The 17242-nt window shown below is 45.7% G+C and overlaps 1 protein-coding gene across 4 annotated transcripts; it reads left to right on the forward strand.

The window, feature by feature from the left end:
- Positions 1-55: 55 nt before the first annotated feature.
- Positions 56-16356, forward strand: BSDC1 (BSD domain containing 1). 4 transcript variants are annotated; one of them, XR_016271824.1, is made up of 12 exons: positions 1926-2172; positions 4052-4112; positions 5500-5616; positions 5826-5993; positions 6091-6145; positions 8747-8862; positions 9589-9657; positions 9812-9893; positions 10537-11061; positions 11437-11540; positions 13043-13318; positions 16316-16356. XR_016271824.1 is itself a non-coding variant. In XM_089478414.1 (11 exons), the coding sequence occupies exons 1-11, from the start codon at positions 81-83 to the stop codon at positions 13073-13075; spliced, it is 1341 nt and encodes a 446-aa protein (XP_089334540.1). In that variant the 5' UTR covers positions 56-80; the 3' UTR covers positions 13076-16356. The 4 variants fall into 4 exon arrangements, 3 of the variants coding, with proteins under 3 accessions (XP_089334540.1, XP_089334539.1, XP_089334538.1); XM_089478414.1 differs by lacking the exon at positions 1926-2172 and adding an exon at positions 56-91 and having other exon boundaries at positions 13043-16356; XM_089478413.1 differs by lacking the exon at positions 1926-2172 and adding an exon at positions 66-91 and having other exon boundaries at positions 4028-4112; positions 13043-16356.
- Positions 16357-17242: the final 886 nt, after the last annotated feature.

Consider the following 17242-nt stretch of genomic DNA (forward strand, 5'->3'; position numbering starts at 1 on the left):
TCGGAGGAGGAGGGGGAGTTGGGCGGGGCTTCCTCTGCGTGTCAAAGGTCAGTAAATATTGGTGACGTCAGGCGGCCAAGATGGCGGAGGGGTGAGCCTGGCTGGGAGAGAGCGAGGGGTGGCTCCCTGAGGAGAAGGAAGGGCAGAAGGCGAAGGGGAAGGGAAGGAGGGGGCTTGTGGCCGGGGAAGGGGCTAGGAGCCCGGAGCAAGCGTGCCTCTGGGCATGGGAAGAGCGCCTCTGCTCTGGCGCAGGCCTGGGTTCCCAAAGGAAGGCTCCAGGGGAGGAGGAGGAGGAGGAGGATGGGAGGAGAGGGAGAAGGGCTGGGAAGGAAGGGAAGGGGTTGTGGTTAACTGCCATTGCAGGCTTCATTTAGAACCAGAGGCAGGGAGAGGGGCTTAAAATGGAGATCCATAGAATCATCGTGTTGGAAGGGACCCCAAGAAGGGTCCTGACCCAGTCCAGTCCCCCTTCTGCCACGCAGGAATACAGAGAGAGCCCTAAGGGGCATCTGGTCCAAACCCCTTCTTCTGCCGTGCAGGAACTCTCAATCAAAGCACCCCCTTTGACAGAGGGCCATCCAGCCTCTGCTTCAAGACAGCCTCCAAAGGAGGAGCTTCCATCACACTCCAAGGCAGAAATGTCTTCCACTGTCTACATTTAAACAGCCCTTACTCTTTCTTAATATTGAGTTGGAGCCTCTTTTCCTGTTGCTGGCATCCATTGAGACTCCTTGCCCTGTTCTCTGGAGCAGCAGAAAACAAGCTTGTTCCCTCCTCAACATGACATCCCTTCAAGCATTTATTATTACTGTCAGGAAGTTCCTCCTAATGTTTAAATGGGATTTCTTTCCCTGTAGCTTCCATCCATTGACCTGTATTCTATTCTCTGGAGCAGCAGAAAACAAGCTCACTCCCTCCTGAATATGACCTCCCTTCCAGTATTTAAACAGGGCTTTCATATCACCCCTTAACTGTCTCTTCTCCAGGCTAAACTTTCCCAGCTCCCTAAGCCTCTCTTCATAGGGCTTCATGGTTTCCAGACCCTTCACCATTTTGGTCAAACCTCTTTTCCTGTAGTTTGTATCCATTGCTCTGTTCTCTGGAGCAGCAGAAAACAAGCTCGCTCCCTCCTCAATATGGCATCCCTTCAAATATTTAAACAGGGCTATCCTATCACCCCTTAACCTTCTCTTCTCCAGGCTAAACATCCCAAGCTCCCTCAGTCGTTCCTCATAGGACATTTTTACTATGCTCAAGAGCAGAGAATTATACTGCTGACATGTATTGGAAGGCAAGGGTTGTGGACTTAAGGTCTCTCAGGTCAGAAACCCTTTGCTCTGGAAAGCAACAGCCCTGAAGTGCTCCCTGCCTCCGTTTTCTAACCCAAATAAAAGGAAGCCATTCAGAGACAGTTTGGAGACAGCAAAAGAAAACATATAGATAACAGTTTGATTGATGGTTTCCCCACAAGGGATAGAGAGATGCACATTAGACATACACATGAGCATCCAATGGATGTAAAGGGAATGTATATGTTTATATGCAACCAATGAATGTGATTTGTAGCTTTCTTTGTTCAAAGTGCTATAAAAAGGTTGGTTCACTTTGGGATCTGGGCTCCAGAAATTTGGAAGTTTTTTCCCTCTGGAGTCGCTGCAACAAAAATAAACTGTGGCCCCATACAGACAAGCCAAAATAAAGCTGCTTCAGGTCACTTTGGAGATAGGTTATTTAAATGATGCATTTAAGAGCCCGGAAGCCGCACCAAAGCCACTAAGGACTGGATCGTGGCTTTGGCGCAGCTTCCGGACTCTTAGGACGCATGCATCATTGAAACAGCATACCTCCAAAGTGACCCAAAGCAGCTTTATTTTGGCAGTCTGTATGGAGCCTATGTTTCCTTTCCAGTTGGGGTCCTGGGTCTCCCTACTGGAATTAAATCGTTGTTTTAATCATTGTAAGACGCCCTGGTTGTGTTACACAGAGGGGCAGAACAGAAATAATAATAATAATAATAATAATAATAATAATAATAATAATAATTGTTATTGTTAAATTAAATCAGCAACACTAGCTGTAGCAGAACATGTTATAAACCATCCTGGCTTCATGTTAGGCTAAATTATTGATGGCGGCAGATGTCTTTGGCAATCTCAGTCTCTTTCTCTCTGGGTATGTTCCACTTTTTTGCTCTCCATATGTTTCAAGAGGTTGGTGAGGAAGCTTCTGTGCGTTCTTGGTGGACAGACGTTGGGTTGCAAATGGAACCGTAACGATTTGCCATGCAGCAACCCCCTGATGTGATCCTTTAAGTCAGTGATGGTGAACCTTTTAGAGGCCGAGTGCCCAAACTGCAACCCCAAAACCACTTATTTATTGCAAAGTGCCGTGTCCCTCTGGCTTTCTAGTAGCAGACTTTGAGCTGGGGCAACGGCACATATGCCCACAGAGAGGGCTCCGAGTGCCACCTCTGGCACGCATGCCATAGGTTTGCCATCACTGCTTTAAGTAATTTGTAAAACCCTTGACAAGTAACGCCAATCATTGCTAAATAATAGTTAGACTGTTTCTTACATGTGGTGAACAAGAAGGATCTAGAATACCTATGTATCAGATGTCTGCCATATGTTGCCTGGCAAGGGGAAGACGGAGCCAGTGAACTAGTTGTTTTTGGCCGACACCCCGACTAAATTATATGAGTTAAATATGGGTCACAGATGCTGTAATGATCCTATATGCCTTGGAGGCTGCATGCTTTTAGAAGCAAGACTGGTTCTTCTATTCTTAACCTGCATTTTTTGGTCGGATACTGTCAATACTGCAGAAGGCTTGGGTTTGCGTTTTAAAGTTTTGACATCCATCCCAACCCATTTTGTACCACCTTCACTATGGCCCAATACAGACAGGCCAAAATAAAGCTGCTTCGGGTCACTTTGGAGGTATTCTGTTTAAATGATGCATGCTTCCTAAGAGGCCAGAAGCTGCGCCAAAGCTGCGCTCCAGTCTTTAGGACTGGACCATGGCTTTAGCATCGTTTGTGGACTCTTAGGATGCGTGCATCATTTAAACAGCATACCTCCAAAGTGACCCGAAGCAGCTTTATTTTGACCTGTCTGAATGGGGCTATATGCGTATTATAACATGTATGCATTTCCTTAGAACTAAATCAGATGTTAGTCCTACCCAGAGTTAGACCCACTGAAATCAATTGAACCTATAACATAGGTATGATTAACAAGCTCCATTCATACATATCCTTGTATTTTGCTTTTATAGCTTTTTGTCACAATTCTAGCCATATTCATGTAGAGACAAGTTCTGTTGAGTTGAACTACACTTATTCCTTTTTCAGTCCAAGTGTGAGAATAAAGATTTTACCTAACTTATAGAAATACTTCCCTTTTTCTTTTATATTATCATTTGAAGAGGAGATGGTAGCATGTCAAAGAGAGAAAGAGGGAATAAGCAGTAGAAATTCAAGAGGGAAGGGAGGTACCCTGTTATCTCTGCCTTGCAGAGGTCCTTGAAAATGTTCTGAAAAGTGTGTTTCTGATGCCTGGAGATTTAAACTGTTCTGCTTCCAACAGAAATATATGAATCAAGGACGCAAGTGTAGTCTTGATTCTAAGGTCCTTCTGCATTTGCTGATGAAAGGAGAGTTCTTGAATCAGACTATGGCCCCATACAGACAGGCCAAAATAAAGCTGCTTCGGGTCACTTTGGAGGTATGCTGTTTCAACGGTGCATGCATACTAAGAGTCCAGAAGCTGTGCTGTAGTCCTTAAGACTGGATTGTGGCTTTGACGTGGCTTCTGGACTCTGAGTATGCATGCATCATTGAAACAGCATGCCTCCAAAGTGACCTGAAGCAGCTTTATTTTGGCCTGTCTGTATGGGGCCTATGGGAAGGATTCTGCAAACGTTCCCCAGAAGCAGAATCCACTGTTTTAGAGGACTTGTTGCAGTACATAGATGTTCATAACATACTCCTTGGCTCGTGTTTATGATGTAAAATTCCCACTTTCAGCTTCATATGTTTGTCCTGTAACAGGGAAGATGGAGGCTGGTGGAGGAGCTGGCTACAGCAAAGCCTTCAAACTGTCAAAGAGAAGGTGGGTAAACTTGCCTTTTTATCAAAACGGTGAACCAGGGAGTAGTTTCCAAAAAGTCACAGCTCAGCCGTAGCAAACTGTGTGGACCTCCCGGCTCTATGAGCAAGTTGCTTCCAAATGAGAATCTTCTCTCGGATGCATCTTACTTTGGAACACGGTTGCCTTCATTTTCTGAGCCCTCTTCTGAAATGAGCTGAAAGCATTGTTTTTGAATTCTTTTATTCCTGGTTAGTAACTGCTTTTGCTAGCAGGCTGTTTCTCTGTGTATGTGTTTTGGCAGTGGGCTGGGACAAAAATCCATACTTTAATGGTTGGCTTGGTGGCAAGAGATAACAACTTGTCCTGGCATCCCCCTCCCCTTAAACCTAGATGACATTTCAAATTCTTGTTCAGTTGAGAGCTCACTTAAGTCATCTGTCTTCATACCTCACTTCCCCTGCTATTAGAATAGAGGTAATTTAATAGCAAGGAGCTAATGTGGCATAGTGGTTTGAGTGTTAAGACTATTACTCTGGAGACCAGGGTTCGATTCCCCACTCTGCCATGAAACCCACTGGGTGACTTTGGGCAAGTCACATGCCCTAAGCCCAGGGGAAGGCAATGGCAAACTTCCTCTGAAGAAAATCTTCCTAAGAAAACACCATGATAGGGTTGGCATAGGTCTGAAATGACTTGAAGGCACACAGCAACAATAAAATTTAATAGCAAGGGAAGTGATTTGTATAGATAGGTGACTTGAGTGAGTCATACATCCACAGACTTGTTATGCAAACAAACAAGGTGATGATTGAGAATTGCATTGGTGCAATAATAGTGCAATCTTGCATGTTGATTTAAAATAAATCCCCATTGTGTCCAGTGAAGCTTATTCTTTAACTGGAAGATATTTTGGGTTAGTGTACATCTTGTTACACATGAAGTCCAGCTAGTCAACTGAAACTAGCTGCCTATAACTGATGGTCGCAGAGTTAATGTGTGTGGGATTAGTCTTCCATAGCAAAACACTTATAGGTGCAACAAAGAAATGCAGCAGTGTGTGTGTGTGTGTGTGTTTGTGTGTGCTATTGCCAGTTTCTTGCTCTTGGATAGAGTTTGTGACTCTGTTCTCCTCTAAGAGTTGACATAGGAAACGTTTATCACTTTTGAATGTGCCCTCAGTGCCACATGAAGAAGTCTTCAGCTGATTGAGAGCCAGCAGGCTGATTGATGTAAGCCTTCTATTGGGCCTTCTTGATGGCCACACCCAATATGGATCAATATAAGCCTTTGGCGCCAGTGTTGTCTGAGCTCCACCCTGTCCTGGGTTCACAAGTGCATTTGGCTGACACAGGAATCCCAGTGTTCTCAACCATAACAATGAGCATTTTCTCCTCCCACTTTGCTGCAGTCCACAGAGGCCTTGGAGTTCATGAAGCGAGACCTGACAGAGTTTACACAGGTGGTCCAACATGACACAGCCTGCACCATTGCTGCCACCGCCAGCGTGGTCAAGGAGAAGCTGGCTGTGAGTGTGCCTCAGAAGCTAAAGTGGAGAGGGTCGGGGTGGGAAGGAAAGCATAGCAGGCATTAAAAACCTGGATGGTTTTTCTTTCCCCCATTGCCCAATATTTTAATTTTCTGCTGTTTTGGTACAGCACACTAGACTTGGGGTGTGTGTGTGTCTGGTTCCTTCTCTGCCTTTTCTGACTCTGCCTTCTTTATGTTTTTGAGAAGACGGAGAACTCCTCAGGTGCCACAGAAAAGATGAGGAAAGGGCTCTCCAACTTCCTGGGTGTCATCTCGGATACATTTGCACCTTCACCAGATAAGACCATCGACTGTGATGTCATAACGCTGATGGCCACCCCTTCAGGGACGACAGAATTGTATGACAGTGCCAAGGTGCCACCTCCACCCTCTTGTCCTGTCCCCTCTCCGAAACTGTTGCCTCTACCTGCTGTCAGCTTCTCGTGCTCATACGCTTCTCCTTGTCTTCCAGGCTCGGCTATACAGCCTTCAGTCAGACCCAGCCACCTATTGCAATGAACCTGATGGTAAGCAGAGTAAGCAGGAGACATGTGAGGGACTAAGGCTTTTGGGAAAGGGACTGAACCATCTGCATATTAATATGACCTGGGGATTATAAAAAAAATGGTAAAAAGCCCTCCACCTCCTCTAGAGCAGGGGTTCCCAACCTTCCTTTAATACAGTTCCTCTTGTTGTGGTGACCCAAACCCATGAAATTATTTTTGTTGCTACTTCATAACTAATTAAATAGGTGTTTTCCAATGGTCTTAGGCGACCCCCATGAAAGGGTCATTCGACCCCCAAAGGGGTCCCGACCCACAGGTTGGGAACCACTGCTCTAGAGGGTGTTCAGAGGCTTTTTGAAACTATTTTAAAGAAAACCAGGGCAGAGCTATGTGGCCCTCCAAAAAGTCTCTTGGGAGATTTACATGGGCCCCATGCCTCCCAGAGTTGCTCACCCTGGAACTATAGAAAGTTGGTTTGTATCCTTCTGGGCTGTAGGAGCATGGCCAAAAGCAGGTGGAATTATGGATTGTGGATTCATATGTAGTGTGGAGAAAGCATGGTTTGGCCAGGGCAGGTCCAGGTTTAGAAATCATGCTCAGCAATGAAATATCCTGGGTGGCCTTCAGCAAGCTGTGAATTGCAAAAGGCCCATAGGAATATGAAGAGACTGTCTCAAGTGAAAGCTGAGTTTCAGTTGTGCTGCCTCTGCTCTTCCTCCTCCTCCTCTTTCTTTCCTTTTCTTCCAGCCTTTCCCCCTCTCTTCTTCCTCCCCAACCTTCTGGCCTATATCTCCTGCCATCACAGCACTCTGCCCAGCTGGGGAGTTTATGGCAAAGCTTCTCCTGGCTTCCTATCTTGGTTCTTTCAAGGCCTAGTCTTGCTCCCTGCTTTCAAGTCTTACATGGCTGAGCCACAGGTGCTAATCTTTCAACGCCAGAAGTCTACAGTCCTGGTGCTAAAAGGCTAAGATGGCGCCAGGACTGCAGAGGTGTGGGTGGACGCAGGAGAAGCCTCAGTGAAAAAACAGGACAAACCCAGTCCAACTACCCTGAATTCTCCTTTTTGTACTGTAGCCTAAAGCAGGGCAGGAACTGTGAACACGGTGTGGGAAGCTTGCTATTGGAAACCTGCCTGTTAAACCTGTTCTTGGGATATTTGACTCTAAGTTTGGAGGAGGCAGTGTATGAACAGGGCAGAATTTCAAGAGTCAGCCTGGCCAGATCTCGTCAAAACAGCCCATTTCCCCGGCTTCTCCCTCCATTATCCCCAGTTGCTTTAGTGATGGGATTTCATTGGACTTGAGTTATTTTTAATGAAGAAAGGATAAAGAGTTTTAAGTTCTTTATTATAAAAAGATGTCCTCCAAAAATATGCCAAGATGATAACATGACCATAGTTAATACTTCCATGACAATTTTGGAAGGAAGAAACTAGATGCAAGAGTTCAGATGCTAAACTCAGGGTAACCCAATCTGATTGATGATATATTTAAGATAAGCAATTTGTTTTTAGTATTGTCTCGACAGTATAGATGACTGACAAGAATTCGCTATTGAAAAGTTTGGTGATTTCCATCAGCTTACATGGCTTTTTTTAAAAAAGAGGGACCAGTTTATGGAGCTTCTATCTCTCAACAACCATTTAACCAGTAGAGACAGGGATTGAATTATAGGAGTGAGGGATAGAGTGGAGGTCTTCTCAATTATTATCTCTTAGAGGTCCATGATTTGACTAAAGCGTGAGGAGGGTCAAAGCACAACAATTTCAATAAGGGGCCCTATTGTTCCTTATTTTGAGCACTGGTCAGTACGACTCTGAGGCCTAAAACCAGTTGTTAATCTTAAATAGAGTAGACCCACTGCATTGGTGGAGTTTACCAAGTTCCCTTTGATTTAGCAGATCTGCTGTAGTCAGGATGATCAAATGGTTTTAGGACTGTGTTTATCAGGCCTCACCCAGATAACAAACTTCTTGAATCATTGGCCTGAGCCTCTTACATTGCTGTCATCAAAGGCCATCACTCTACAGTTAAGTCTCTAAAAAATGCATGTTGCTTTATTTACATTGTCAGTGCAGCTTTATCTTGCAACCAGGACTCTGGCAGGAATCCATGCTGTTTAATCACAGAGAACAGAACAGACTTTGCAGAAAAGCAAATAAATGTACATAGAATTGTAAAATGTTACTGTTGGAGGTTATGTAGTCCAATCCCTGACAATGAAGTAATCCCCACCCAAAGCAGTGCCTATCTAATGAAGGAGAGTCTACTGTCTTCTGAGGTACTCTGTTCTGCTCCTGAGGAATGTCAGGCTTTTCTTCCTGATGCTGAGTTGAAATCTCCTTTCTTTTCCTTTGCCTCCATTGTTTTGGATCCTATTTTCTGAGATGGCAGTGACCAAGCATGCTCAGATGTTCAGATATTTGAAGTTGGCTATCGTATCACCTTTCGAGAGGATTCATAATTTTTACCACCACTATGGCTGACTGCAAGTCTGCTGTGGACTACCAGGGCTATTTTTGTTGTGTTCTTGCCTATTTTCCAAGCTCATGCTGGCCATTTGTTTCTTATCCCTTGTGGTTTGGTGGCCTTATTTCTGTCTTCTCCATCCCTTCCTTTGAAGGACCCTCTCAGCTCTTTGAGACCTGGCTTTCACAGTTCAGCCTAGAGGAGAAGAAGGGGGAGATCTCGGACTTGTTGGTGAACAGCCCTTCCATTCGTTCCCTCTACTCCAAGATGGTAAGGAGGGCTAGTCTCTTGATCTCTGTGGGCTTTTTTTCTCAAGCTAGTTATTCTAGAGTAGTCACTTCAGAACATTCTCCATAGGAGGATGACATTCTCTGTTTGGAAGGAAGAGACATGACTGCTAATTTAGTGTTCTGTTTAGAATGTGGGATAACCAGAAGTCCACTGCAAACCTATGGAATGTTTTTGCCAACAGGAGACAGACTGCTCCAGATTTTTTCAAGGAAGTAATAGATTCTGTGGAGCAGTTCTCTGATCTGGAGGCTTTCTGTTCTTAAGAATTTTTGGAGCAGTTGATCCTGCTGAGGTCATTCTCCCCCACCCTCTTCATCGTCCCTAAGGCCTAAATGTTTTGGCCTAAAATAGCTCATCACATGCACAGAAGCCTCCTGAAGGTGTAGATTTTTAATTTCAAAATGATTTTTCCTGCTGCCACTAAGACACTAGAAGCAGTTGTGTGGCTGAGTAGCTCTGTTCTACGTGTGTGTATCTACACACATACACTCATGCATGCTTACAGGGCCATGTTACATGGTCAGTAGGATAAATGCCCCACATCAAAATAGGTGGTGTTATGATGCACAGACACCTCATGCATTTGATTAGATGAATCTATCAGGGTTGCAGGAATCTTATGTCCTTTCCTTACCTGAATCTGTGTTAAGAATCTGTGCTCTTCTCATGACCCCCCGTTCTTACATTTCCTTCTCATGATCCCAGGTTCCAGTGGCTGTGTCCCACTCAGAGTTCTGGCAGCGCTACTTTTATAAGGTCCATCAGCTGGAGCAGGTGAGTTGACAGAGGCTCTTCAAGAGTGAGAGTAATACAGCAGCTGTCCTGCTTCTTTAGAAGCCCCACAAGGAAGCCACGTGCTCCTTCCCCAGTCAGAAGAGAAATCAACAGAGCAGCTTCTGACACCCATGCAAATTCCTTTCTACCCCAGGAGGAGGTCAGGAGAGAGGCCCTGAAGCAGCGAGCAGAACAGAGTGTTCACTCAGAGGAGCCTGGCTGGGAGGAAGAAGAAGGTAAGTAAGTTACAACCACTTCCTGAAGGCAGCACATCTCTGGGTTCCATGGACCCTTATGAATCTATCCATTGGGGGTTTCAGGGCAGAAAAGACCCTTGCCTCTAGTGAGCTATCTGCCTCACCTTAAGGGAGAGGTACCCAGAGCAAGGCCTCAGATGATAAGAAAAATTCTGAACAAAAGGGTATTTTCTTGTTTTTTCTCAAGGCCATCCCCCCCCCCCCCCGGAAAAACTGAAAAATGCATTATGGGATATGTGTGTTCTAGATGGTCAATAAAATATTTAGAGCAAGGTGTTTTTATATTCACTTCTTCATTATTTCTAAAAACTAATGTAGTGGGAAGACTTTTCAGTGGGATTGTGTGCAACATCTCACATGATTGCAATTCCTGGTCTTGATTTCATTTTCACAGTCCTTTTGTGCTCAGACATAACACATAAAAGAGCACTCTATTGACATAAGTGTAAAAAGCAACTTGCTGAAGAACAGGGAAATCCCTGTAGAGAGTCGGTAGCTTTCTAATGCTTTGCAGAAAAAAATGTTTGTATCTGATCTTCTTGTATTGGGTGGGGGAAGAATGGTGCCTGTTTATTAATGTAATTAGTGCAACACCTTTTGTCTCTTCCCTCTCATGCATCAGAGGAGTTTGTCGGCTCATCGTCTTCCCATACCCACATCCCCTTGCAGTCTACCCCAGAAGTGAAGCTGCCTCCTGCCACCACTGCCACAGCAGTGGTGATGCCAACCCTGGAGGCATCTGCGGAAAGCTGGGCCATGCTCAGCCCCACCCCAGCTGAGGCTACACCATCAGAAAGCAGCGAGAGCATATCCTTCATGACTCAGATTACAAACCCAGCTGCTGCAGTGCCCATCGTACCTTTACAGACTGGAGTCCAGCTCTCTGGGGCAGGGGACCTCTCCTCGAGGCTGCAGGAAGCCACTACAGAACAGCAAGCCCCGCTGCCCAAGCCAGCTGAGCCCACACAACCTCCCTCGGTGCCTCATGAGGGGAAGCCTTCACCAGAGCATCAGCCCAAGGAGGCAGGGGAAGGCAAACAGGCAAGCCGGACAGAAGGCCCTCGAGAGGATGGGCCAATGGATCTGCGCCTCTTTGAGCTCAACTCAGACAGTGGGAAGTCCACTCCCTCCAACAACGGGAAGAAAGGTGGGTGGCTTGGATACAGTAAGATGGGTCATACTATATACACACACACCCCTATGCCAGTCTGGCCTTCTGTGTTTGGGTGGGTAGGTGGGAATGGGAAGAGTCCTGATTTATTTTTTTTCTCCCAACATTGGGACATAAGGTAGCTAGACAACGAGCCTGCTCTAGTGGGGGGAGACCCAATGTGGTGTAATGATTTGAGCCTTGGACTACAACTCTGGAGACCAGGTTTTGAATCCCTGCTCAGCCATGGAAACCAGCTGAGTGAGCTTGAGTGAATCACGTTCTCTCGGTCTCGGAAGGAGGCACGGGCAAACCCCTTCTGAATAAATCTTGCCAAGAGGGGGTCCTGCATTGTTGTTCTTCCTCTTTCAGGCTCAAGCACAGATGTCAGCGAGGACTGGGAGAAGGACTTTGATCTGGACATGACTGAAGAGGAGGTACAGCTGGCCCTTTCCAAGGTGGACGTATCCGGGGAGGTGAGTCCTTGCAGTGATGCAATGTAGCTAGAGGAGGACAGACCTTCTCTTAGCTTCTTGTGTTTTGTTTTATAAATCATTCTGAAAGAAACCAAAACCAGTGTGGAAGATGGAGCAAGCTTATTTACTGCTACTCCAGAGATTAAGTCACAAACAAATGTATTCAAATTAAAGGAAAAGAGATTCCACCTAAACCTTAGGAAGAATCTGTTGAAAAGAGAAGGTCCTTTCTTGGGTGCTTCCCCAAAATGTATTTGGAAGTGTGAAATGATTTGTTTCACTTCTTTGTTCCAGGTTTGCATTCTCAATTCACTGCAAGCTTGCTTTGGAAGTTTGGAATAAATTTTTAACAACTAAATTAATAAATAGAAGCTTCAGTTGATTTACTAAGGAAAACAGGGATGTTGGTTTTTTTAGTGGTGAATTTGAACATTTACAACACAATATTTTGTTTTGGAAACTAATTTTAGACCTCCCGCCCACAACCCCTTTGTTACTTTGAATATAGTGGGCAAGAAAAATACCATATTTTAACACTGGATGTTGCTTTTGGGCAGTATGTATTTTCACTAATGAGTAGGTGTTGAACGTTTGGTGGTATGCAAGTGTATTAAAACTGAATTGTTAAATGGTTAATAAGCAGTTTTCAACCAACTAAAATCCAGTCAATTCCTTACATCCAGAACTTGCATCCCCCTGTAGTTTGAACCATGTGTCTAAACCTGGGACCCAAAAATCCCAGAATTGGATCCTGGTTTTAATAGTAAGCCCTGGTGGCGCAGTGGTTAAATGCCTGTATTGCAGCCACTCACTCCAGACCATAAGGTTGCGAGTTCAATACCAGCAAAAGGGCTCCAGCTCGACTCAGGCTTGCATCCTTCTGACATCGCTAAAATGAGTACCTAACTTGTTGGGGGCAATTAGCTTACAGTTGTAAACTGCTTAGACACTGTTAGGTCAGTATGAAGCTGTATATGCAGCAAATGAAGCTGTTTGTTTGGACAATTTCAACAGGAAAGAGGAAACCCTTAAAGTAAACAAGGTTTGGCTACCAGTCCTGGAAAAATAGGAAGATGAAGACTCAACAAATGCAAATGAGAAATCTCCCAGGGTCAGGAGTTTCCCAGCAGACAATGAACACTAATCAAGCAGACACTAATCCTTTTTTGCAGACCCTCACACCCTGAGGACTGCCATTAGCAACCAACAATACACATGCAAATCACTCTGCTTTTTCAGGTCACACAATCTATATACCTAACTCCTTTCCAGGCAAGCATCTCTGTAGATGCCAGCCACAGATGCTGGCAAAACGCCAGGAAGAAACTCTTCTAGAACATGGCCACATAGCCTGAAAAGCCCACAAAAATTATGTTTGTTTGTAATTTAGAATTGTGAAGTGAATCAGTTTGGAGTGCAACTCCTGAAAGTGCCTCTTTTCAATAGTGTAACTAAAGGTAACATATTTTTTGTCTCTCTCTTTCTCCACTCATCCCTCACAGCTGGATGATGAAGAGTGGGAAGACTGGGAATAACAGCCAGGCCGTCGCTTCCCACACAATGCGTCCCAGCCTCTTTCCCCGGCGCCCCCCGCACCCCCTCCACACCATCCAATGTGAATTAAATCACAGAGCAACCGGTTCCTTTTTCTCTGTGTACATGTGTGTTCCGGGCTGGCTGCATCTCATCTCTGCTCACATCCTTCTGGGAAAACTTGGACCACAACACTCGGATCCTGATGGTAGCCGGCATCTCACATGGGGGGCTGAGGCACGACGGTAGGCGGGAAAGGGACTTGGCCTTAGCTGCATCTTTCCCTTAGAACCAATGCCCATTCCTACCACCCCTCGGACTAATAATTCTTTCAGAGCTGCTGCTCCTGTGTGGATTTCTCTTGCTCCTCTTTGTTCCCCTTCCCTCTTTCTCATTATCTCTCTTTTTAAACCCTGAGATGGATTTCAGTTGGTGGTGGTTTGGATTGAAGTGTGGAAGCAACTGTCCCTGGATTTGACTGGACTTTACAGAATTGTTAGGCTTATCCTGCCTACCGCTGTCTAAATGGGCAGCTTGCTAGCTGTGCCACCTTTGTGTGACTATTTCATGAAACTCAGCGAGCTTCTAGTGATTCCCAGAGCCAGGCCCTCTCTATCTATTATGGGGAATGCCGATCCTAAGGAGAGAGCCTCTAGTATGGTGTCTGGCAGCCTTTCCTGGTCTCCTCCACTCCCCAAGACCTTCACACTGTGTGACTGGAACCCAAAGTCTCCCAGGGTTTGAACAGTCCACCCACCCACCCTATCTAAGCTGCCCCCTTTTTCTGCTCTCCAAGGAATTGAAACACCTTTTAAAAGTAATTAAAGTTCTGCTGAATCCTTTCTTAAGCCTGCTGCCCCACGGTGGGAGTGTTTCCCGCACAAGCTCTGTTCCAACAAATGGGGGTTTGTGCAGGAGACGTTCCTCTTGGGTTGTGCCAGCAGTCTTTGGAGGAGGCCTCTTTCAAAAGGGCTGCTTGTGAGTGGCAACTTCCTTGGGGCAGCCATTGTGTGGCCCTAGTTCCTCTCCACAGAAGACCACTAGCATCTGTTTGCCTTGAAGGATCAGCATTTGCCAAAGCCTTGTGCCCCATATCTGTTCCCTTGTGCTTATAGCATCTCTCAAACATCTCATTGAAACTGTCTGAGAGTCTGTCTTGGACATAGCCTAATGTTTAAGTTTTTTTTTTAATGGGTGTCATCCCTTTTTTGGGTGAGTGTATTTCCCTTTTTTTCTTTTGCCTCCCTCTCAAGATGTGGCCATGCCACAGTCAGCTGAGTGGAAGAGTATGTTATTGCTATAGCAGCTCTGGCCTATGATCTGATTAGCTGTAATGATGCTTTTCCAAAATGGATCCAAACTGCAGGCTAATTAATCCTGGGATGAATTGTGTGCCCTGTTGAAATGAATAGGAGCTGATTTAAATCCACAAAAGTGCAGCATCTCTCTGCTACCTGTTGTACTAACAGAAGACATGCTTCTCCTTCCTGATCAGGCAAGGTGCTTGTCTTTCCTGACTTGGGGCAGGCTCCTACCAGAGACTGTTGTTGAGCCTCTGTGAGATTGGAAGTATCTGAGTAACAGTAGCAGGTGCTGGTTCTTCCGAGAGCTGCTACTTGTCACCCACAGTCAGCTCCCTTCCCCTCTTCTTAGTGTTTCTGCTCACTCCTTCACCTGTTCAACAGTGCCTGGCTTCCAGAGAATAAGGAGATCATTGCTGCTAATTTAATTCTTCTGTGCAAGAAGCAGCCAAGCGTTGTCCAAAGGCATGAGTAGAAGCACTAGTGACTAGACAGTGGCTGGCACAAAGCTGTCTATGGGCCATTGTCAGCATCAACAGACACTACAGTCACATGGAGGCTCTTGAGCATGTGGAGAGTTCATTATAGGCTTCTGTATCAAATGGACTATAAAAATTAATTCACCTAACATGGGAATCGGCTCTAAAAACAGAATAATTCAAGGGAAAGGGAATTTCTAGGTCTTTTAAGTAGTTTGAGCTATAATATGTGGTGTAGGCTTTTTTGGCTGGGCCAGCCTGTGGGTTATAATTTGTTTAACTTGTAACCTGGAGATCAGGAGGCCTCTGGGCTCAGTCCCTGACACCTCCATTTCTATCTGCCAGTTTAAAGACAGATCATGTAACAGGTAATAGGAAAGGGCTTTCTGTAGCTTGGACTGTGGATTCCTCGATCATGAAGTTGGAAAGGGCCTCATGGGCCATGGAGTCCAATCCCCCGGTCAGTGTAAGATCTCCAACTAGAGCATCCCCAGCAGGGAGCTGTCCAACCTCTTTTTGAAGATGTCCAGAAAAGGAAACCCTGCCACTGCTCTAGGCGACTGGTTCCATTGCCGAACCTCTCTTACTATCAAGGTGTTTCTTCTGATGTTCTACTCTCCTGTAACTTCAAACCATTAGACCTAATTCTGCCCTGTGGGGCAGCAGAAAACAGGCCTGACCCCTCCTCTCTCTGACTGCTGCAAGAGTTCCCAAAATACTGAACTAAATGGACAACTAGCCAGCCCTTGTAGAAGGCAGCTTCTTACATTCCTGTGACCTAGAACAGCAGCCAGAGTCAAGGTGGAGAGGATAGAAAAGTGTTTTAAGTGCACAATGGTCTCTCACTGTTCACAACTGGGCTTGAAACATCAAGGAGGTACCTGCCTGTTGCAAGTACCAGCTCCACTACATTCCTGAGGAAGCTGATCTTTGGCTGTGTTGTGACGACCTACACAAGGGCCCACAGAACCTTCTTGGGAGGTCACAAAGCAAGCTGTGTTCCAGGTGTTTCCCTTCCCCTGTTTAAAGGCTAAGTCTAAGAGGATCCAGCAGGAGATCCTAGTGTTTGAAGTTATAAGCATAGACTGATGTGCATGAGGCCTCAGAACCAGACTTGGGAGAAGCAGCATCAGCCCTAAATAACTATAGCTAAGGCCTTGTGTATCTAGTGATGACCAGGATGGGGCTGGACCTGGTAGCCTAGAGCCACGCTCCTTTTCCAGGTGGTGGCTCCCCAGGAAGGGGATCACAGACTCCTGAGACTGAGAAGGATCCTGGGGGCTCTTATTTCATCATAATCCTCCATAGATAATCCCCCCTCCCTTTCTTCTCTTGGTTGTGCAATATTCTTTCATTTTTAAATTATACTGCATCTCCCTGGACTATTTTTGAAACTGGGGTGACCAAGTGACTCTTAACAGCTGTTAGTTTTGTAATGATGACTTTCTCGAACCTTTTACAGACTTGCCGTTAACAGCGATTAAAGGAGTTCTGCAGAAATGACCTGCTGGTGTCTGCCTCGTGACTCTGTCCTGTCTCCAGCCCAGGATGCTGTTGTACAAATACATAAACTAGTAGTCCTAGTGCTGGGGTTTGCTTGGAGGATATCATGGGTGGGGAGAGAGAAGAGCTGTGCTACCCAATGCAGGGCAGTGTCAAGGGTAGAGAAGGAGATGGTAAGGTAGCAATGGAGTCCCACCTGGCTACTTTAGCTGCTCCTTCCCTTGCCTAGTCCTCAGCCAGTGCTTGCTTTGTGGCTGCTAGGGCTCTAGGAGTTCACTCCTTCCCTTTATTCGCATGGGAATGCTCCTTGCTGGTAGCCAGAGCCATCACAGGGACTCATACGGTGCATCTCTCAGTGATGGAGGGTGGACCATCGGTCAGAGGAGAAGCTACTCTTTATATGCCTGAACCTCCAAGTTCCACCTGGATTGCCACACTTTAAAAGGCTTTAGTGCTGCAGGGTTTGGAAAGGCCTCACTTGAGAGCTGGGGCGGGGGGTGTTGAGTAATCCTGTTGCTCCAGGTTTTCATGGCTTACAACTCCCACAGCCAGTGGAGATGGATTATGGAGGTTGCGGTGAAAAACTTCTGGAGGGCCATGGTTTACTCACTGCTATTTTGCATGTGTTTGGAGTATGGACCAGACAGACCAATACTCTGACTTCATATAAATTGACTTGGTATAAGTCAACGGTATAATCTGACTTGGTGTAAAGCAACTTTTTTTGAAAAGGTGAGGAGAGCAAGTTGAGTGTAGCACCCATTTAAAAAAAAATTAAGACATGGCTAGGAAAAGCCTGGCACTTTGTGAAAATCATCTTTGAATTCTTTTGGATTGTTCCTTAAATACAGCTGCATGTGAGAAAGCGTGCAAGCGTGGCAAAGAG

Source organism: Sceloporus occidentalis, unplaced genomic scaffold, assembly GCF_023333645.1.
Source record: "Sceloporus occidentalis isolate IW3139 unplaced genomic scaffold, rSceOcc1.0.p SCAF_13, whole genome shotgun sequence".
NCBI lineage: Eukaryota > Metazoa > Chordata > Lepidosauria > Squamata > Phrynosomatidae > Sceloporus > Sceloporus occidentalis.